Source organism: Bacillus rossius, chromosome 3 (genome assembly GCF_032445375.1).
Source record: "Bacillus rossius redtenbacheri isolate Brsri chromosome 3, Brsri_v3, whole genome shotgun sequence".
Lineage (NCBI taxonomy): Eukaryota > Metazoa > Arthropoda > Insecta > Phasmatodea > Bacillidae > Bacillus > Bacillus rossius.
In genome coordinates this window covers 57,779,374-57,796,359 of record NC_086332.1, presented here as the reverse complement: position 1 = coordinate 57,796,359, position 16,986 = coordinate 57,779,374, and the positions used below count along the sequence as shown (strand labels likewise).

At 39.9% G+C, this 16,986-nt stretch overlaps 1 protein-coding gene across 1 annotated transcript in view; it reads right to left on the bottom strand.

The window, feature by feature from the left end:
- The window catches only part of LOC134530745 (metastasis-associated protein MTA3), a 227,953-nt gene that overhangs the window by 55,176 nt on the left and 155,791 nt on the right, over window positions 1–16,986 (bottom strand). The window contains exons 5-8 of the mRNA XM_063365868.1: window positions 3,499–3,692; window positions 3,281–3,398; window positions 2,738–2,940; window positions 1,200–1,388 (exon numbers count right to left, since the gene is read on the bottom strand). Coding sequence (XP_063221938.1) covers window positions 1,200–1,388; window positions 2,738–2,940; window positions 3,281–3,398; window positions 3,499–3,692 — 704 coding nt within the window. The remainder of the gene's footprint in view (window positions 1–1,199; window positions 1,389–2,737; window positions 2,941–3,280; window positions 3,399–3,498; window positions 3,693–16,986) is intronic.

The following is a 16,986-nucleotide window of genomic DNA, read 5'->3' as shown; positions in this document are numbered from 1 at the left end:
CCTGTTTTATGTTTATAAGTAATTATTACAGACGGTCTGGACATGGAAGTAATCTAATAATTATTGTAAAAGGATTTATGTATTTTATAATAGTAACTCGGGGCACGCTACAGCAAAGTTGTAACGGTAGTTGTGTTCGGCGCGAAGGACGCCATGTTGCCACCCGCAAGCCATGAGCTCATCCCAGTCTCCTTCTACAGCCGGCCGAGAGCGGACGTCTCTGCAGACACCCCGAGGACATCACCGTTGGTTCACCGAGTAGTAATTCTGTAACTTAATTTATTCAAATCGCTTTCTTTCCATCCTCGGGGCCTCTCTCGGTCGGAGAGACTGCTTAAGTAATAATTATTCACTCTTCGGAGTTTTTATCTCATCGGTGTATTAAGTAACGGCTTGAGGCGGCCACATGCGTGGTTCGCCTCCTCACCTAATCTGATTCGTGCCTCGGGCGTTTTACAGTTGTATCAGTGGAGGATCGTGTAAGGACGTGTACCGTGAGTAGAATAAAAGCCAATTAACTGTGTCACGTGTTTTGTGTTCGGGGGGCCACGTGGGTCCCTAACCTGGTCAGCGGCGTGTGGGACGCCCTGAGAGCCCACTGCGGTGATTAGAAGCGTGCCCGACGCTGAGAACGGGCTTAGTTAGGGACAGGAGCTGCATAGAACATCTGGAGGGCTAATATCTCGTCGCACACGGGCCACGTAATGCCCTGAGTTAGAGTCTTTCAGCCGGGTCCACGTGCCCACTCACGTGGTGGCGCCCATTAATCTCGACCGATATTTTCACCTCAACACCGGTACGCCCTCACACCTTTACCTTAATTTCTATGCCATATAATATTAGTCAACACTTACATTTCACAGTTGTCCTATGGATGACGAGAATATTGCGTGTCAGTTCAGAGCCTTGCACTTACAATGTGATACCGCACCAGAAATACCAGACCAGCGATCGTCGTGCTTATCACCCCGCCTCACTAACACACATACAACCAGACTAGAGGGACCTCTTAATGTCCCCATCTTATGTCAGAGGGAGTTTCAAGAGGAATGACTTAGAAACTAACAAAGTGGGCCCAAACCCACAGTTACAGGGTTAGAAGTCATACACACTGTGCTGACCACAACACCACCAACACAGGCAACTTGAGTGATCATTCTGTTTAAGATATTAGCCATTGGCCAGAAAATAAAACTTACGAAATCTTGCCGGATGTCATTGAAATCTTTGCCGTACTTATCAAGAGCTTCTTCGAAGAGGTTAGCTTCCGACGCTGACCACTCCTCCATTTCGTCACGGCAGAGGACGGGACCAGTGGAGGGCACCAAAGAACTGACTGCTTCCGTCAAGTTGTACGAATGTCTGTGTAGTGTGTCCATGGCATGGAACTGAAGAAACAAAAAGCAAATACAAACTTGTGAATTTTTTCTTGAAAAAACCATCGAAACAGTGCATGCATGATTCTTACAACATTATTTTTATGGATGAACAGTTGACGAATTAGTAGATATGAGTCCAATTGACTATAGGTCAAATATATAAGTGGCTAAACACATAATAAAACCATTATCAAACCTGAAATTTACCAATAAAGTTAGTGTGTAAAAGAACAACAATATCAAGGTAAAATAGCCAACTTTAAATCAAAATAAAAAAAAAATTGTTGCACACGAAAATAAACATATTTAGTCACAGGCACTGCAATCATTACACAAAGGCTTCAGAATTTCTTCTGGAAAGTTTGGTTCTACCTGTAACACTGAAAATGTGCCACACAGTAAGTGGAATGCTACAGACAGCACACAAAGCTTGTGGTTTACAGTAAGTCAAAGAGACTCTAGGTCACAAATGTATGCTCAGTTTATAACTATTAGCATTTTTCTGTGAGGGTAAGTTGACATGATACATTAGTAAAGGGTAGCAGTAATCACTAAAGCATCATGGTCCTGTGGTAGGAGTCCAAGTGTTTGACCGGCCCCAGCACAACTCGAAGAAATGAGCATGTTTGAGACCCAATATGATATCTTGAAGGTCCTGTTGCCATGAGCCTATGTGATGAAAACCCTGTCTTTGCCATTATTGTTTGTTGTCCTGTTCCAGACAGTAAACCATTACTAAACATCACATGCCTAACACACCGCTACAGAGATAACTTTTGCTCTGTGTTAGTGATATGTTTTTTTATCATTAAAATGCAAGAGCAATTTTTTTCTATTACATTGTTTTTAATATCATCATTTGTTTTATACTAAAATATAACATAAATTACTTACACCACACACACATACATGAACACACACTTGCACACAATTAAAACCATACCAGTTGAGTTAAAAATAGTAATAACAATAATAAATATGGCAAATTGAGTTATTTTAATTACCTCTTATCTCATGCAGCTAATGAATTGTATTAACCACAAACATGTGCCATGTTTCATCCTTGTACTTATGCACAAGCAATTTAAAACAACCTTAAACTTAGTTCTTATATTTTCCATGAAAAACAATAAATGCATTCCCATAAAATTGGATCCCTTATTTGGGGGAAGGTAAAATCTTTTATGCCAAAGAAATCTTCACAACCACACAAAAAATGATAAATAACTGGTTTTGCATGATAGCTGAAAGAATGCTTGTACTATCTGGGCTTATAAACATAAAAAAATGGTTACTGTACATTGCACAAAACTTTTTATCGTAATAACAGAGGAAAGCCTCAATGACAATGTACTAACCAATGTGACGTCACGTGATGCAGCTGCAGCACTCATATGTAAACTGGGCTGTTTAACAGAACTAGAACAATCCAGCGCACGAGCAAACGTTCCCACAGACCTCGAAATAACTAAAAATTGGTCTATTTGTCTGTCCGTGAGGCTATGTGTTGGCGTCCACACTAACGTTTCCAATTCTTCAAGGTTTCTACAATCCGGTTCATCTGTACAAACAACAAAGGTTCACTGTTATTCCCAATAGCAAAGAGGCCATAATTATTCACATTTATAAGAAAAATAATCTTGTTGACAGAACTTTTTCAGTTCATAAGTTCTTTAACTTCCTGTAACTCATCTTTTCTAGATTTTATTTCCAAATTTTTGAAAACAGTTTTCAGGACCGATTTTTAACTAACTATTGTCTCAACATGACACAAAGAAATGGTTGATAGATTAAATTGTGTTCATCCAGAACAGCAGAGATGAATAATTTACAGACTTTGAGAGTCCTTAATGTTCTCAGTTTTTATAGCTATGCAGAAAATGTACACATTTGCAACTCACCTTCTTTGAGAAGAGCTGTAGGGTCAGCCTGGTATCTACTTCCTACTCGAATTTCTCCTTTATCCGCAAGGAGAGTTTTGTGTGTGGGGTCGAAAACCAGGCAGTAAAAAAACGAATCCTTTAACAGATGACATTTACATAGTATGAAACTGTTCTATGAACTACACACACACATTGCAACTGTGCAATATTGATATTACTGAGTGTACCAAACTTACATCTTTGTTAAGATAGCTAAGGAAGGATTCGGTCTCGTTGAGAAGAGTGACGGAGCACTTGCCGCGGATGTGCGTCGCCGGGAGTGTCTCCACTTGCCTCGACAGGAACAGTTCTCTATGCTTCAACTGGTGCCGCTGCTTCCCATTCAGTTGCTGTTCCTTCTCCCGGGCCTCCCCCTCTTCCTCTAAGGCACCTACAACATGGGTAGCTGCAGTCGAGTCGAGTGCAACCATGACCACAACCAATAACAATGCCAGAGGCTGAGAGGCAAGTCACACATGAACAAATAAGTCTAGGCTAATATATCCATACAAAAAAAAGTTCTTCACAAATAAAATTAAAAGGTGCCATAATAAGTAATGCAACACAGTAAGTAGAACAAAATTAAATAAGTTTGGAAGAAAGAAACTATAACAATATTACTATTGCACATAATCAAAGCTATTAGCATAAAAAACATGAGATGTGGAATATTATATATATATATATGTCTGTGTGTGTGATATTTTTAAGGTAAATAATTCTGCATCAAGAGTGAGATACTAAAAACAAACATACTAAAACAAACCATGCATTATCATTCCTAAATCAGATTTTTTTTGCCTTTACATGTTTTGTAAATTTCAAGTATTTACATTACTGCTTGTAATAATAACTTTTACATTAATTTTTACTATTAAACTAATCACAAGTGAAAATATGTTATTATTACATTGAAGTGTAAAGTGTTTAAATCTATACATTAGTCCACCCATTTCCATAACAAGCCTACTAGCACAAATAGAGAGGTGTTTGTTTAAAATGGTGACTAATCCAAGTCAGTGAAATCATTGTTTGCCTTTGTAGCAAATAAATTTAAAAAAAAAATTAAAAACACATGTGTAAACTTTGGAAAATATTTTCTCCCTAATCAGACTTGCTATTTGTACCGAATGGTTGAATACCCACATTGCTAAGAGCATTTTTTTAAACCCCTTTGATCCACAAACTGTATCAGGCCTCGCTCAGGGACAGGGCTGCTCGCCCAGAGAAACAGACGGCGGTTCCGGGAGGTCTGGAAACGGCGAGGGGTGGTGGGGTGGCGTGGAAGAACCAACCCCCCCAGCAGCCGGAGCTTCATTTCCCGCCGCGATGGTCCCCCGCTCCAGCCTCCCCGCCCTTCCGACTTACCATGGATCAATAAGCCAGGGCGAAAAACGATTCTCTCGGGGATTAACTTGGACCACCGCTTCCACCTCGCTCATTCATTTCAATTCCCGGCGCGGCGCGGACTTCCGGCCGCGGACCGAGGGCGCGCGCGAGGTGACTCGCCCCCTGACGCCGTGCCGGGACGTCCCTCCTCCGATATCGCAGGGTCGTGTACACGTACCGCTGCTTCAAACAGCTGACAATAATGGTCATCGACGTCTTGGGATTCCACTTGGCCATGCCGAGAATACCCGCCCTCAACAGGCTTCATTACAAGCATGGCAAATGTTACAAATATCGCCGTGTTCGATGCATAGGTAAATACGGCGACACGTTATATTTGGAAAAAAAAAAAAAAATATCACGTAGAGACCGATAGATCGACCTATCGCACATCTCTAGTTTATTAATATTTTAGTTGTACGTCTCGTCGACAAGGGACAAGGGCACTGGTCCTGTCGCCTGGGGTGATCTCGGGAACTATCGAACCTGGGTCCTCCCGAACGCGAGCCAACACACAGCCCAAACCTCGCTCCTGGACAGTACGTAAACCAGTACCGAGGGCAGGAATCTGCGCAACCACCTCCAACCGGCAGCCTACTCGAAGCCACGCCACGCTCCGCTGCAGTAGGCCACAAGAGAGGCACCACGCTGGCTTCAGCATAGGACGTTTCCTACTGCGTAGGACGTTTCCTACAATCAGACAAGCTACTTTTAAGGAAACTTTAACATTAATTACATACCTTTGTTTTAAACCCCAAAAATATGATTTTTTTAAAAATAAAAATTAATAAATAGCAATTTTTAATATTAAAAACACAACATAATTTCTCATACAGAAACTTTTCACCTTGTACATCAGTTTTCCTTGAATAAATTACGCATTCGGTATTTAAAAAAATTTCATTCTTTACTAATTAAGTTCTGTAATTAACTTTTAACTTAAGAGCAATTTTTTTACGTTCTATACTTGCCTAATAACAGGGGGAGGGGGAAAATACAAATGCGGTTACTAATTGACAATTCGTGAAAATTGAAAACTATAGGAGGGGAATGGGGGAGAACGATACGAATTGGTTTGACATAAAGTAACGTAGCTGGGATCAATTGCCACTTGTCCGGTGTGTTTATTTGAATTATGAGGATGTATTCTCTATCGTTTTATTACCAGTTATGTGTACAGTCCAGTAATTGGCCAGTTTAAGTAAAATTCTATGATGACTAGTGTGTTGCAAGACCGGTAACAAAGTAAAATAAAACTAAAATAAAACGTAATGCGAATATATATATATATATATATATATATATATATATATATATATATATTTCGGTTCTTTTTATTGGCTGAATAAGTCAAAACCTGTTTTTAGATAGTGATCGTTTTAGAAACTTGGGCGTACGAGATATGACAAATTCTATCAGAAAACAATAAGTATATCCTTAAAAATTTCTTTGGTCCATAAAGCAGGCGCTTGTATAGGCGATGGCTTCTTGAGTAAAAACATATTTTTTAACAAACTGAACTTATAAAAGAAGGCATTTTGGCAGTTTTAAATTTATATATGGCATACATATGTTATCTAAAGTGCAATTATAAACTTTATTTACTTAAAAAGGACACTTAAAATCTTAGACAAAATTTAAAATATTTACATTTGATATCCTTCGTTCTTTGTTTGGTACTTATATGTTATCTTCCCACCTACCACCGACCAAATCGTGCTTCACACCTACCAAATCGACTATGATACATCGAAATCGATTCAATGATTTTATAATCGTTATTAATCTATAATTCAAAAGTTTATTTTACAAATCCAAAAATTTTGAATATTTTATTACTGACTCGTAAAATGCTTTAATGTCATTTAAAACTGAAAACTCTACTGGCGTTATTTTTTCTTTTGGAATACAAGGTTTCATCAATTTCAACGTAGAGGCCATTTCCTCCGAATTGAGTTTCTTCCTGTTGCATTCGCCACACGCAAACCTCACGTATATAATTGCTGTAGTCAACGAAAGCATCAATTCACACGTTCAACTATTTATTACAAAATTATGTATTCGTGAGTTTCTTAGACCAACGGTATATAAAAACACAATCGTCTCCAACATCGTGCATCTCCATTTTATGACTTTTCCAAATGATTTTTGTGATTATTAATGAAGAAATTTTCGGAAAGAATTATCCCATATCGTTGAAAAAAAAATAACTGCTTGTTTTTCATCTGTAATAAGTCTACACAATTTTCTAAATTAAAAATTTCACTCATTGTCACTGAAATACAGAAACAAACACCTCGACATTCAGAACTACGGATTGTTACGTTATCAATAAAAACCGCGATAATCTAATGGGAGGGAATATCGATTTGCCGAAGTATCGATATATTTTTCAGGTGGGAATATAACAGATATTAAACCCTTTGGTTCTTAAATAATTTGATCACAGTACAGTGTAAAATAATTAGCTTTCTTGTTACTTTAATTTAGTTCACTAATAATAGGATGCAAAATAAAATGCATATTTAGTTTTAAAGAAAAACGGCAAAATGTAAATAATAAATAAGTATTTTGGGGAGTTTTTTTTCTTGACTTTGATTTAAAGAATACACGACACGAATACTCTCCACAGCGGAGTAATCACCCGTTAATTTGGCGACAATAAATGTGAAATGAAAACTTTATTTTAAAACGTTTTAACGCGTGTGAGCTTAATTTATAACTACTAATAAAAAAAGTAAAACTCGAAGAATTTTCTTATTAGATTTTCGTGATGGGAACAATTGGAAGGAGTGAGTCACATCTATCTTATTTCATGCACTAAAGCCCGCCATGAAGTAAAGAAATAATCCAACAAAATAACTATCAAAATACTATAGTTATCCGACTTCATATAATACTATCCGTTTCGAATAGATTTCGTTTAACAAGGATATGCATTTTGTTATGAAGTATACAAAGTAATGTGCAACAGCCGAGACATTGCTCCTAGCCGTATGTGTCACGTTGTGCACAAGTACTGGTTACGTCCAGGCGTTGTATCATCGTTGCTGAAACTTAAACATGCGCGGTTTACAGAAACAGCGCGTCCAAGGCACTTGCAACAAGAAGGGCGCTTTTGGTCAATTAAGTTGTAAACCTCGTTACAACGGCATGGCAAAAACATTGTATGCAATCTGAGGGTACCATCCATTATTATTTTATTATGAAGTATTGTTAACAGTTGGTTAATATAGCTCCGTAACATAAAACACTATTCACGGAATAGTAGTTTAATCTTAAAAAGCTTAAATAGCTTTCAAAATCTATTTTCAAGGTTCGACAATACCCGATTGAACGATTGAACCAGGCTGTTAGTGATTTCTCAAAGCACGATGCCTCAGATTTATAGACGCTATTAACAATCACTTTCAAAGCTAACTAGATACACGTTGTACCGAATATATGACAACTTACTCCAAAAAGTGAATTATAAGCACAGCCATTATTATTTAAAAAGTTGTAACAAATGACAGCGCATACACCATGAATCTGGCGGAAGAATATGGAAAGGGCACATAGTAAAATCTTTGGCTGATGTGGTGGAGGTCAATACGACAATGTCCTATGAACTATACCTAAATAATGTCAGACGTTAATCGTTAGATCCAGATACTCGGCTTTGGTAAAACAAGGCTATTTTTAAGTGTCAAAAATGTAGTAAATCGTTGTTGATACTTATTATATTAGAATTTTATTCTCTCTAGGACTTGCCACGAAAAAGAAAATGTAATTTATAAGACTTATAAAGGCAAAAAAGTGAGAAAACTCTGCAAGACGACGTTTCTGACACAAATTACAAGTAATACTTTGTAGAGGGTCAGTATGTTTAATTCTACCTAATTAGAGGAAACAAATCGATCAAATAGAGCCGCGGTGCAGCATCTGAATACGAGTATACGGTGGGTGACACTGGCTCGCTATTAGCGGGAGTACGCTGCATGTTGCCTGCAGTCGGGACACTGCTGTGTCGGAGCTTTGAATATATATACTGTATAGAAGTCGCGAGTGGATAGGATTTACTCTACGTTTTTCAGAAGCTTATGATGAACAGCTTGGGAACTTCACCACTGCAGTGCGCTGCCGTAACGCCCTGTATCGTCTTAGTTGTTATTTACACGTTAGAGCGCAGCGCTGTCGCCCGCTGTCATTCCCCGCTCCCCTCATCCATCATTCACTGCAGCTCAACGTCGTTCAACGGGAGGGGGAAGGGGTGTTTGAAGAGTTCGAGACTTGTCCGCTAGGGACCACCACAAGTCGATGCCCTAGAGATGGTGGCGATTGCGGCGGTGAATTAACCAACTACCTCAAAACCGTATTAGAAATTTTAACCTGGGCTGGCGACTTCTATACAGTATATATATTCAAAGGTCGGAGCATCGGTCGTCTTGCGGTCCTCACAGAGCTGAATGGAAGAGGCTCTCCGCATGTGATCTCGCGGTGGACGCAACAGCAGGCGTATTATCTCATATCCGCGACCGGTATACACAAGCTATTGGTGCTAAGACTGCTGCTATTGTTAGTAACAATATTGTGAAAAGTTTTCCCGGCTTATGCCAACACAAATTTAAAAAAAAAAGAAGAACAATTCACGACATTAATCAAGCCTAACAAATATTATTACATACATACAACGTTTCTACCATTTTATCAGCTACGAAAATCCTACACACTTGTAAATTATCATAAAATAATTAGCATTTAAAACGAAGTCACGGCTATTTATCTATCATTGCTGAAGGGAGACGAGGAATGCTGTTGATAAACTTAAGTCAACAGACATTTTAATATGTAATACATAACGAAAACTTTCAACTCTTTGAATGTCAAAAATGAGGCTAGATACGTATAAATGTTTTACTTGAAATTACTTGTAAATGGAGGATTTCGTAAGCCTCCCAGCCCAGAACAGCAGCCCCAGTAGAGGAAGTTTTCTCCGGCTTCAATAATATCTAAACCACCTTAAGGGGTTGCTTCCCATTTCAGGTCAAGATTTTATATTTACATTAATTACAGATAAACTTGTAGACTTTTTCAATTGTTTAACTTTCACGAAATGAAAAATAAATACAGCTCATACTTTTTGCATAATTAGCTTCCAAAGTTAAATTTTTAACGTTTTTGGGTTGCACAAATAAAGAGAATTTAATTTATTGCAGCACTGAAACTTTTTAGGTTTAACTGCAATGCCACTGGCTACTTCTAGAAATGGTTTGATTTTCTTTCAGAAAATATTAATTAATTTTGCCTGGCATTTCAAAATTCTCAAATTTGTTTCGATTTTGACAGCCAAGAAACGTAATGAGATTTTATGATAGAAATGCAAACCATATCATGAAGTAGCCAGTGTCATTGCAGTTAAACCTAAAAAGTTTCAGTTCTGCAATAAATTAATTTATCCTTATTTGTACAACCCAAAAACGTTAAAAATGTAACTTTGGCAGTTAATTATGCAAAATGTATGCGCTGTATATATTTTACATTTTGTAAAAGTTAAAAAATTGGAAAAGTTTAAAAGTTGATCAGTGATTAATATAAATATAAAATCAGGACCTGAAATGGGAGGCACCCCCTTAACCATCTGGTAAACAAATAAAAAAAACAAGTTACCACGTTGTGCGGTTATGTACAGGGATGGTTTAAGGCCTCCGAGATGATGAAATTATTAGCAGCTCAGAATAATAAAAAAAAATTCTCGTGCTTCCGCGAACTGAAAAATGTCAAACTTTTATAAATAATAAAAAAAAAACAGGCAGAATAGTATATGTTCATATATAAAAAAAGGAATTCGAAACAGCAGTGATGAATCCGAAAAACGCAAAAACTCGGACGCGTGTTGCAACAGCCCAACATTTCGACGAACGCGGAAGTGTCTGTTCCGCGACAGTGTTTACTACTGAAAACAGTCCGCGGCAGAGAGACTGACCAGCCTCCGGATAATCGCCCGCGATACTGGGGCATAATGCGATAATAACAACGAAGGGGAGGACAGATGGACTGTCGAAATAAACTGCGGTCAATTTGTCGTGCGAATTTCCCCCCGGATAACGCCACACCGCCCAGCAGTGTCCACCCATCCCCCCCCCCTTTTTTTTTTTGACACAGCGCAGGCACTTCAAAACGTTATCAATTATGGAATCGATCAAGCCTCTCTGACGATACGAGTCGCAGCACACCACACACCAACATGGATAGCTTACTTCATACGCGCCGACAACATTTGTCGAATTATCACGGGTTCATGACCAACCACACGGGCGTGTTGCGTAAAATGTGCAAACATAGGGCGACACTGTGATTTTTAACAGGGGATTATACTATCTGAAAATGTATACATATGTACTTCCTGTTCTGCTCAGTCGGGAAGTGTTTTCTTATCCCGATTCAATGTTCGCTTATCAGATCCTACTTCCGCTTGGACCTGCGAGTAAACCGTAAGTTTGGTACCATTCCTGAACATGTAATGAAAATTATTAAACTATACGATTGTATGATAAATTTATGGTATATTTTTCCATGCATTTGACCTTTTCATAGACAAATTTAGGAGATATGCCATTACTATGGCAGATTTCCTTTACAATTGTATAGGTTGATAACGTCCGGGGAACTTGTTGGCTAATTTATTCATACGATTGGGTACTTCGTGGTATCCGTGATTAAAATAAGCAGCCTTTCTTCGTAATCTACATAAAAGATTCGTACAAAATGCGAATGATAATCATCTATTCACGTTCACTATCAATGTGGAAATTAGTAATTTATTCTCCTGTCGCTGATGGCATATATAACAATTGTTACTAACATTTTTTGAGAATAGAATAAATATGTGTGTTAATAAAAAAGTTATAACCAATGTGTACTTAACATACTATGCTTTCCCAACAGTTGGGCAGCAGCGTACACATTTTCAGAGCGAGGGTTCTCAGTAGCCCGTGATCGCAATAGCTTCGCGTTCATACGGTTTAAATCCCAACAACCCGGCATTACTGAGATTTATGCGCACCAAGTCGTTTTGCAAGTGGTTCGGAGCCACTATAGTCTTGGTTCTTTGAGATCCCGTTGCCTGAAGCCTCTAAAAGCATAACCGCGCGACGTTTAACCCTATTAAATCAAAAAAGTTCGTCAAGACTGTTAAAACGAGAGTGTGTGCTCGTGATAAATTCTTTGCGCGAGGATATTCTACAGGAGCTTAAAGCAGAATACAGATAACAAATATTTCGTCTCAAATGGGTTCATTAAATACGGGACCACGTAGCACAAACCAGGCCAGGATCTGTACATACGGAACCATCCCAGCATTTGGCTGTACGGAGATCACGACGGCTGGGCGGAGATTCGAACCCCCAGCCTGCCAGACATGCGAGGTCAGCGATTCCCCACTGCATGGCCTTGTTCCGTCTCTGGGACGCTGTTTGGTATTTTCACGCACGTCATGCAAGAACAATGCAAGATGCAGCTTGCCTCTAAAGTAGTTAAATAAATTCAAGGCGTGTAATCACACGGCAGTGTGAAAAACATAAATCTATTTTCCACGAAGAGCATTTCTTTGCAGATGACAGGTTTGTGATAAATCGGGGAGGAAGAAAATAAAAGCGGGGGCTGCCTGTTATTAGCAACACGAAAATAAATTTCAAAGGGACAGTGACTGTGAAGAGATGAATATTATCAATCGCATATTATAAGATGCTTTTAGGTATATTTCAAAGAAAGACTGTCTATTTTAACTAGGGATGCCATACAATGCCGCACTGGAATTATGTGAACATCCTCGCTGTGGTAAGAGCCGGCCGCCTCTCACCGGGCGGAGAGCTGCATGTCCACGGTTCGTCCTCCCGCCGGCCAGTAACCCGCCCAGGGGGCTCGGCGGGTGTGAGCGGGACAACAGGAGGAGACGAAGGGGGGAGCGGAAGGGTGGCCGCGGGACGAGAGCGGCCCAAGAGCCGCACCGTCTTCCCCCTCCGGCCTGCGGAGCGGCGCGATACGCGTCGGGCCTTTTGTTTAACCAACTTGTGTGACAGTCGGTGGTAGCCTCGCACCCGGGTCACCTCCGTGCACCTCCCTCCCCTTCCCTTTTCCGCTTTTCCGTCGTTCCTTCCACTCCCACACGCGGGAAGCAGCCAGGGGAGGGGGGAGAGAAGCCTGCCGCCCCGCGCCAAATGGTTTAATGAGCGGCCGAAGGCACGTAGTTAAGAGGGGCGAGGGGGGCCGAGAGTTGCTCGTCCGGGGGCGGCACCTAGCGGCTGGCCTTGCGGCTCGTGACAAGTGCGGTCACGCAGCCTCGCGTCCCGCCGACCGCCCTCCCACGACTGTAACGGAGTCGGCCACGCCGTGGCAACACACGGGCAAATCCCGGTCCGATCATCCCGATTTTCGGTTTTCCATGCGTGCTCTCCCGTTAATGGTCCTGGCTGATCGCTCCCCCAACAACGCTGAATCGAGTCGTTGAGTGTCACCACATCTCATGACTTCCTTGACGAGGCGTGAATCCCAAAATTATGGATGGATGAATGAATAAACAACACCCGGGCTAAGAGAAGACAAAATTCAAGACAAAAACAACGCACCCAATAGCATAGGCACACGGGTACATTCTATGCGTTTATGACTCGGCCACAACAACCAAAAAATAAAAACAAGCAGTAAGAGCTGACAATAAAATTTTACAGACTAAACTTTCGTAAAAAAAATTGTATTATTCAAAGCCCTTAGTAACAATCTTAATTTTGTTCATCCCATCATTTTTTCTTCTTTTGAGTACATATTTCAATACAGTAAACCTTCTCGTATATGAATTTTTTTTTATAATTGTAATATGAATCTTTGACCACATTTTGCATTAGGCCGTCGGGGTAGATCCCGGGGGAGGAGGGGGGAAAGACTGTAACTAAGAAGCCTCTCAATGAGGTCTGCTTGCGATTGTAACTGAAACGGGGTGGAAAAAATGTAAACGCCAAAACTATGTTTAATGGGAAATTTCATGTATATTATAAAGTTTTCTGCTTATTGCATATATATATAAACCAAAAATGGGCAGTATACAACAGAGAAGCACCCTTCCCGAGATGGACGTGTCGGCTAGAACCCACGCGCCCAACTCGCGGGCCTCGCCTTGAGAATCCTGCAGATTTGCGCCCTTGCACTACGCCATATTATGCCAAAACATAGTTTACATTTTTTACAGTATACCAAATATCTATACAGCATGACTAATACGATTTTTTTTTTTTTTTTCGAATTTTCACAAGGATTTGTATGGCATATATTTATGATAGAAAACATGCAGAAATGTAGCATATTCTGAAAAAGGGTTGTCCAGTATGCACTACTTCAGCTATGTCGGCAAAACATCCACCTTGGTAAACACAGCGACAAGCAGAGGAGCCCGACGACGATACTACACAGATAATTTCGACAACAGAACCACAATACGAACCCAGCGATAGAATTAACAGATATTCTGGCGAAACAACGAAAAGACGACACAGACGGAACACAGCAAGTTTCCTAAGACATACCAGTTGCGACATTTCCAGAAAAGAGATGTTCCCGTCATTTTAACAAACTATGTGGTTGTGTATTCATTTTTCTTAGTAGTATATGAATGGGGCTACTAGATCAGGCTTCAGGCTGTGTAGCCGAGAGCCGGCTCCGCCATCTTGGATTGTGACGTCACGGTGGCCATCTTGGATTGTGACGTCACGGCGGCCATCTTGGATAAGCGTAACGTGACACTTTATCGTGCATGCAGCCGGCGTAACGGGACACAGCATAACGTGACACTTTTTCGTGCATGCAGACGGCGTAACGGGACACAGCGTAACGTGACACTTTTTCGTGCATGCAGCCGGCGTAACGGGACACAGCGTAACGGGACATAATGTAACGGGACAAGTAGATCACGGCGGCCATCTTGGATCCGCCATTTTAGATGACGTCAATGTGAGTTCTCGAAAATTCCGGTGATGTGTTTTCCGCCATTTTGAATTATGACGTCACCGTTGCAATTTTCGTTACGGCCGCCATCTTTAACTTTTTATTTATTATCCGATTTTAACGAAATTTTTTTTTAAATTTATAAAAAAATTCATTAATATAAATTTAATAAATTATTTATAAAAAAATTACATAAACGACACGGAGTTCGGAGTCCTCGGTTCGAACCCGACAGAGGCAAAAAAATAAAAATGGCGACAGGCTCCTTCCTCAATGGTGGATGCAGGCAGACTGACTCCTACCACTTTTTTTTCAAAGCATATATACCATCAGGTAGTATGACATCATGTCCGCCATCTTGAAATTCGAACGCCATCTTGAAAATCTTTATTTATTATCCGATTTTAATAAAAAAAATTCCAAAATTCATCAGAAAATTAACGTATTTGAATTCTGTTTGATTATATCGATGTACGTCCTTGGTTCGATTCCCGGCGAGAGTAAACGGTCAATCCTTCCTCCATGAAAGCTACCTAGACTGATCTACCACCACCAGTACCAAGGTATATATCATCAACTGGTATGACATCATGTCCGCCATCTTGTCTTCATCCGCTGGAGACCACCATCTTGTTTTCGTCTGCTAGAGTGTGCCGATACCATGTAGTATAATTATCTGGTCACCATACTTTTGTCCTCAACTGTTGACATTGAACATTGAACATTGACCTTGAACTTTGACCTTGACCTTGAAATTTGACCTTGACCTTGAACTTTGACCTTGACCTTGAAATTTGACCTTGACCTTGAAATTTGACCTTGACCTTGAAATTTGACCTTGACCTTGAAATCTGACCTTGACCTTGAAATTTGACCTTGACCTTGAAATTTGACCTTGACCTTGAACTTTGACCTTGACATTTGACTTTGTCCTTGTCGAACATCATGGATCCGACATTTTATGTTCAGTACATGCTACCAGGAGCGACCACCTGCTGGAGTACACCATCTTGTGCGTGTACTCGTATTATAGAGTACATTTCCATCTGGTTAATTTTATTCTAACCCGCTACAGTGCAGTAATCATTTATTACCGAGGTGCCCCCGCCATCTTGAAATTCGGACGCCATCTTGAAATCATTTAATAATGTAGCTAGAAAAGCGGAAAAAAATCCAAAATTCATCAAAAAAAATCACTCATTAACTTACATATCGATTTGATCCGCTCCAGTCCTTGGTTCGACCCTCGATCGTTACAATAATGTTTAATTTTATGAAAAAAATAATAACTTCAATAAACCATGTTCAACATTCTTAAAGAGACTTTAAATCATCTACTACCATCATCCTATAAGCCATCAAGACCACCATATTGAAAATTCGTAATTGTAATGCTAGAGATTCGGGAAAAAGTTCAAAATTCATTAAATAAATTTGTAATCTATATACTGATTGATTAGATCGACTAAGGTCCTTGGTTCGATCCCTGGCCGATACAAACCAACTTTAATTAAAAAAATACTAAAAAAGTGTCTGGTTTGAGAAAATAAAAACACCACAAATTCTTTTACAAACATAATATTTATTACATAAATTAAATACACTACTACAAGTACAAAAAAATCACTGACAAATTACCAAAGCCTTTTGGATTCCTCGATTCAAACAGTCTTCTTATTATACGGACTAAGCCTTTTACATGACTTTAAATGTCTATCTGATCCGGTCATCACCGCTGCCAGAGACGGACTGAAGTTCATATCACTTATATAGTCTCATTAGCCGGTACAACTCATGAGTCAAATCAATAACCATGTCCATTGTACGTCTCGGAGCATTTTTTATAATGACGATGTAAGCTATCGAGACGTGAAATTAGTTTATTGCACTTATTGCACTGAAATTGTATTCTTTGAACATTATTAGAACAACCGCTTCTTTCAAGTCTGCGAGCATTTGAGGTGATAGTAAATGATGCACCACAGTATTTGCACTGATGCGAAGTACGATCTTCATTAATGGAAGTATTCAATGCTGACGAAACTTCAGCTGATGGTGGAACAGCACATATCGAAGTCTCCTCCAGTGTTGTCAGAGACGTTGCCAACGGGATCTGCTCCAACATCGTCGACGCCGATGTCATGGTTCCCGTAGTCGATGGTACATCCTCCATCGAGTACGTCGTTAAAGTCGGTAAAGATGCCATCGAAGTCTCAAGAACAGGCAATTACACGACTAATGCACCAGAAGAAACAAACTAGGTGATCCGTACACCGTCGACGGCAGTAACAAACTGAGCGTCCTGCTATCTAGGACTCGTT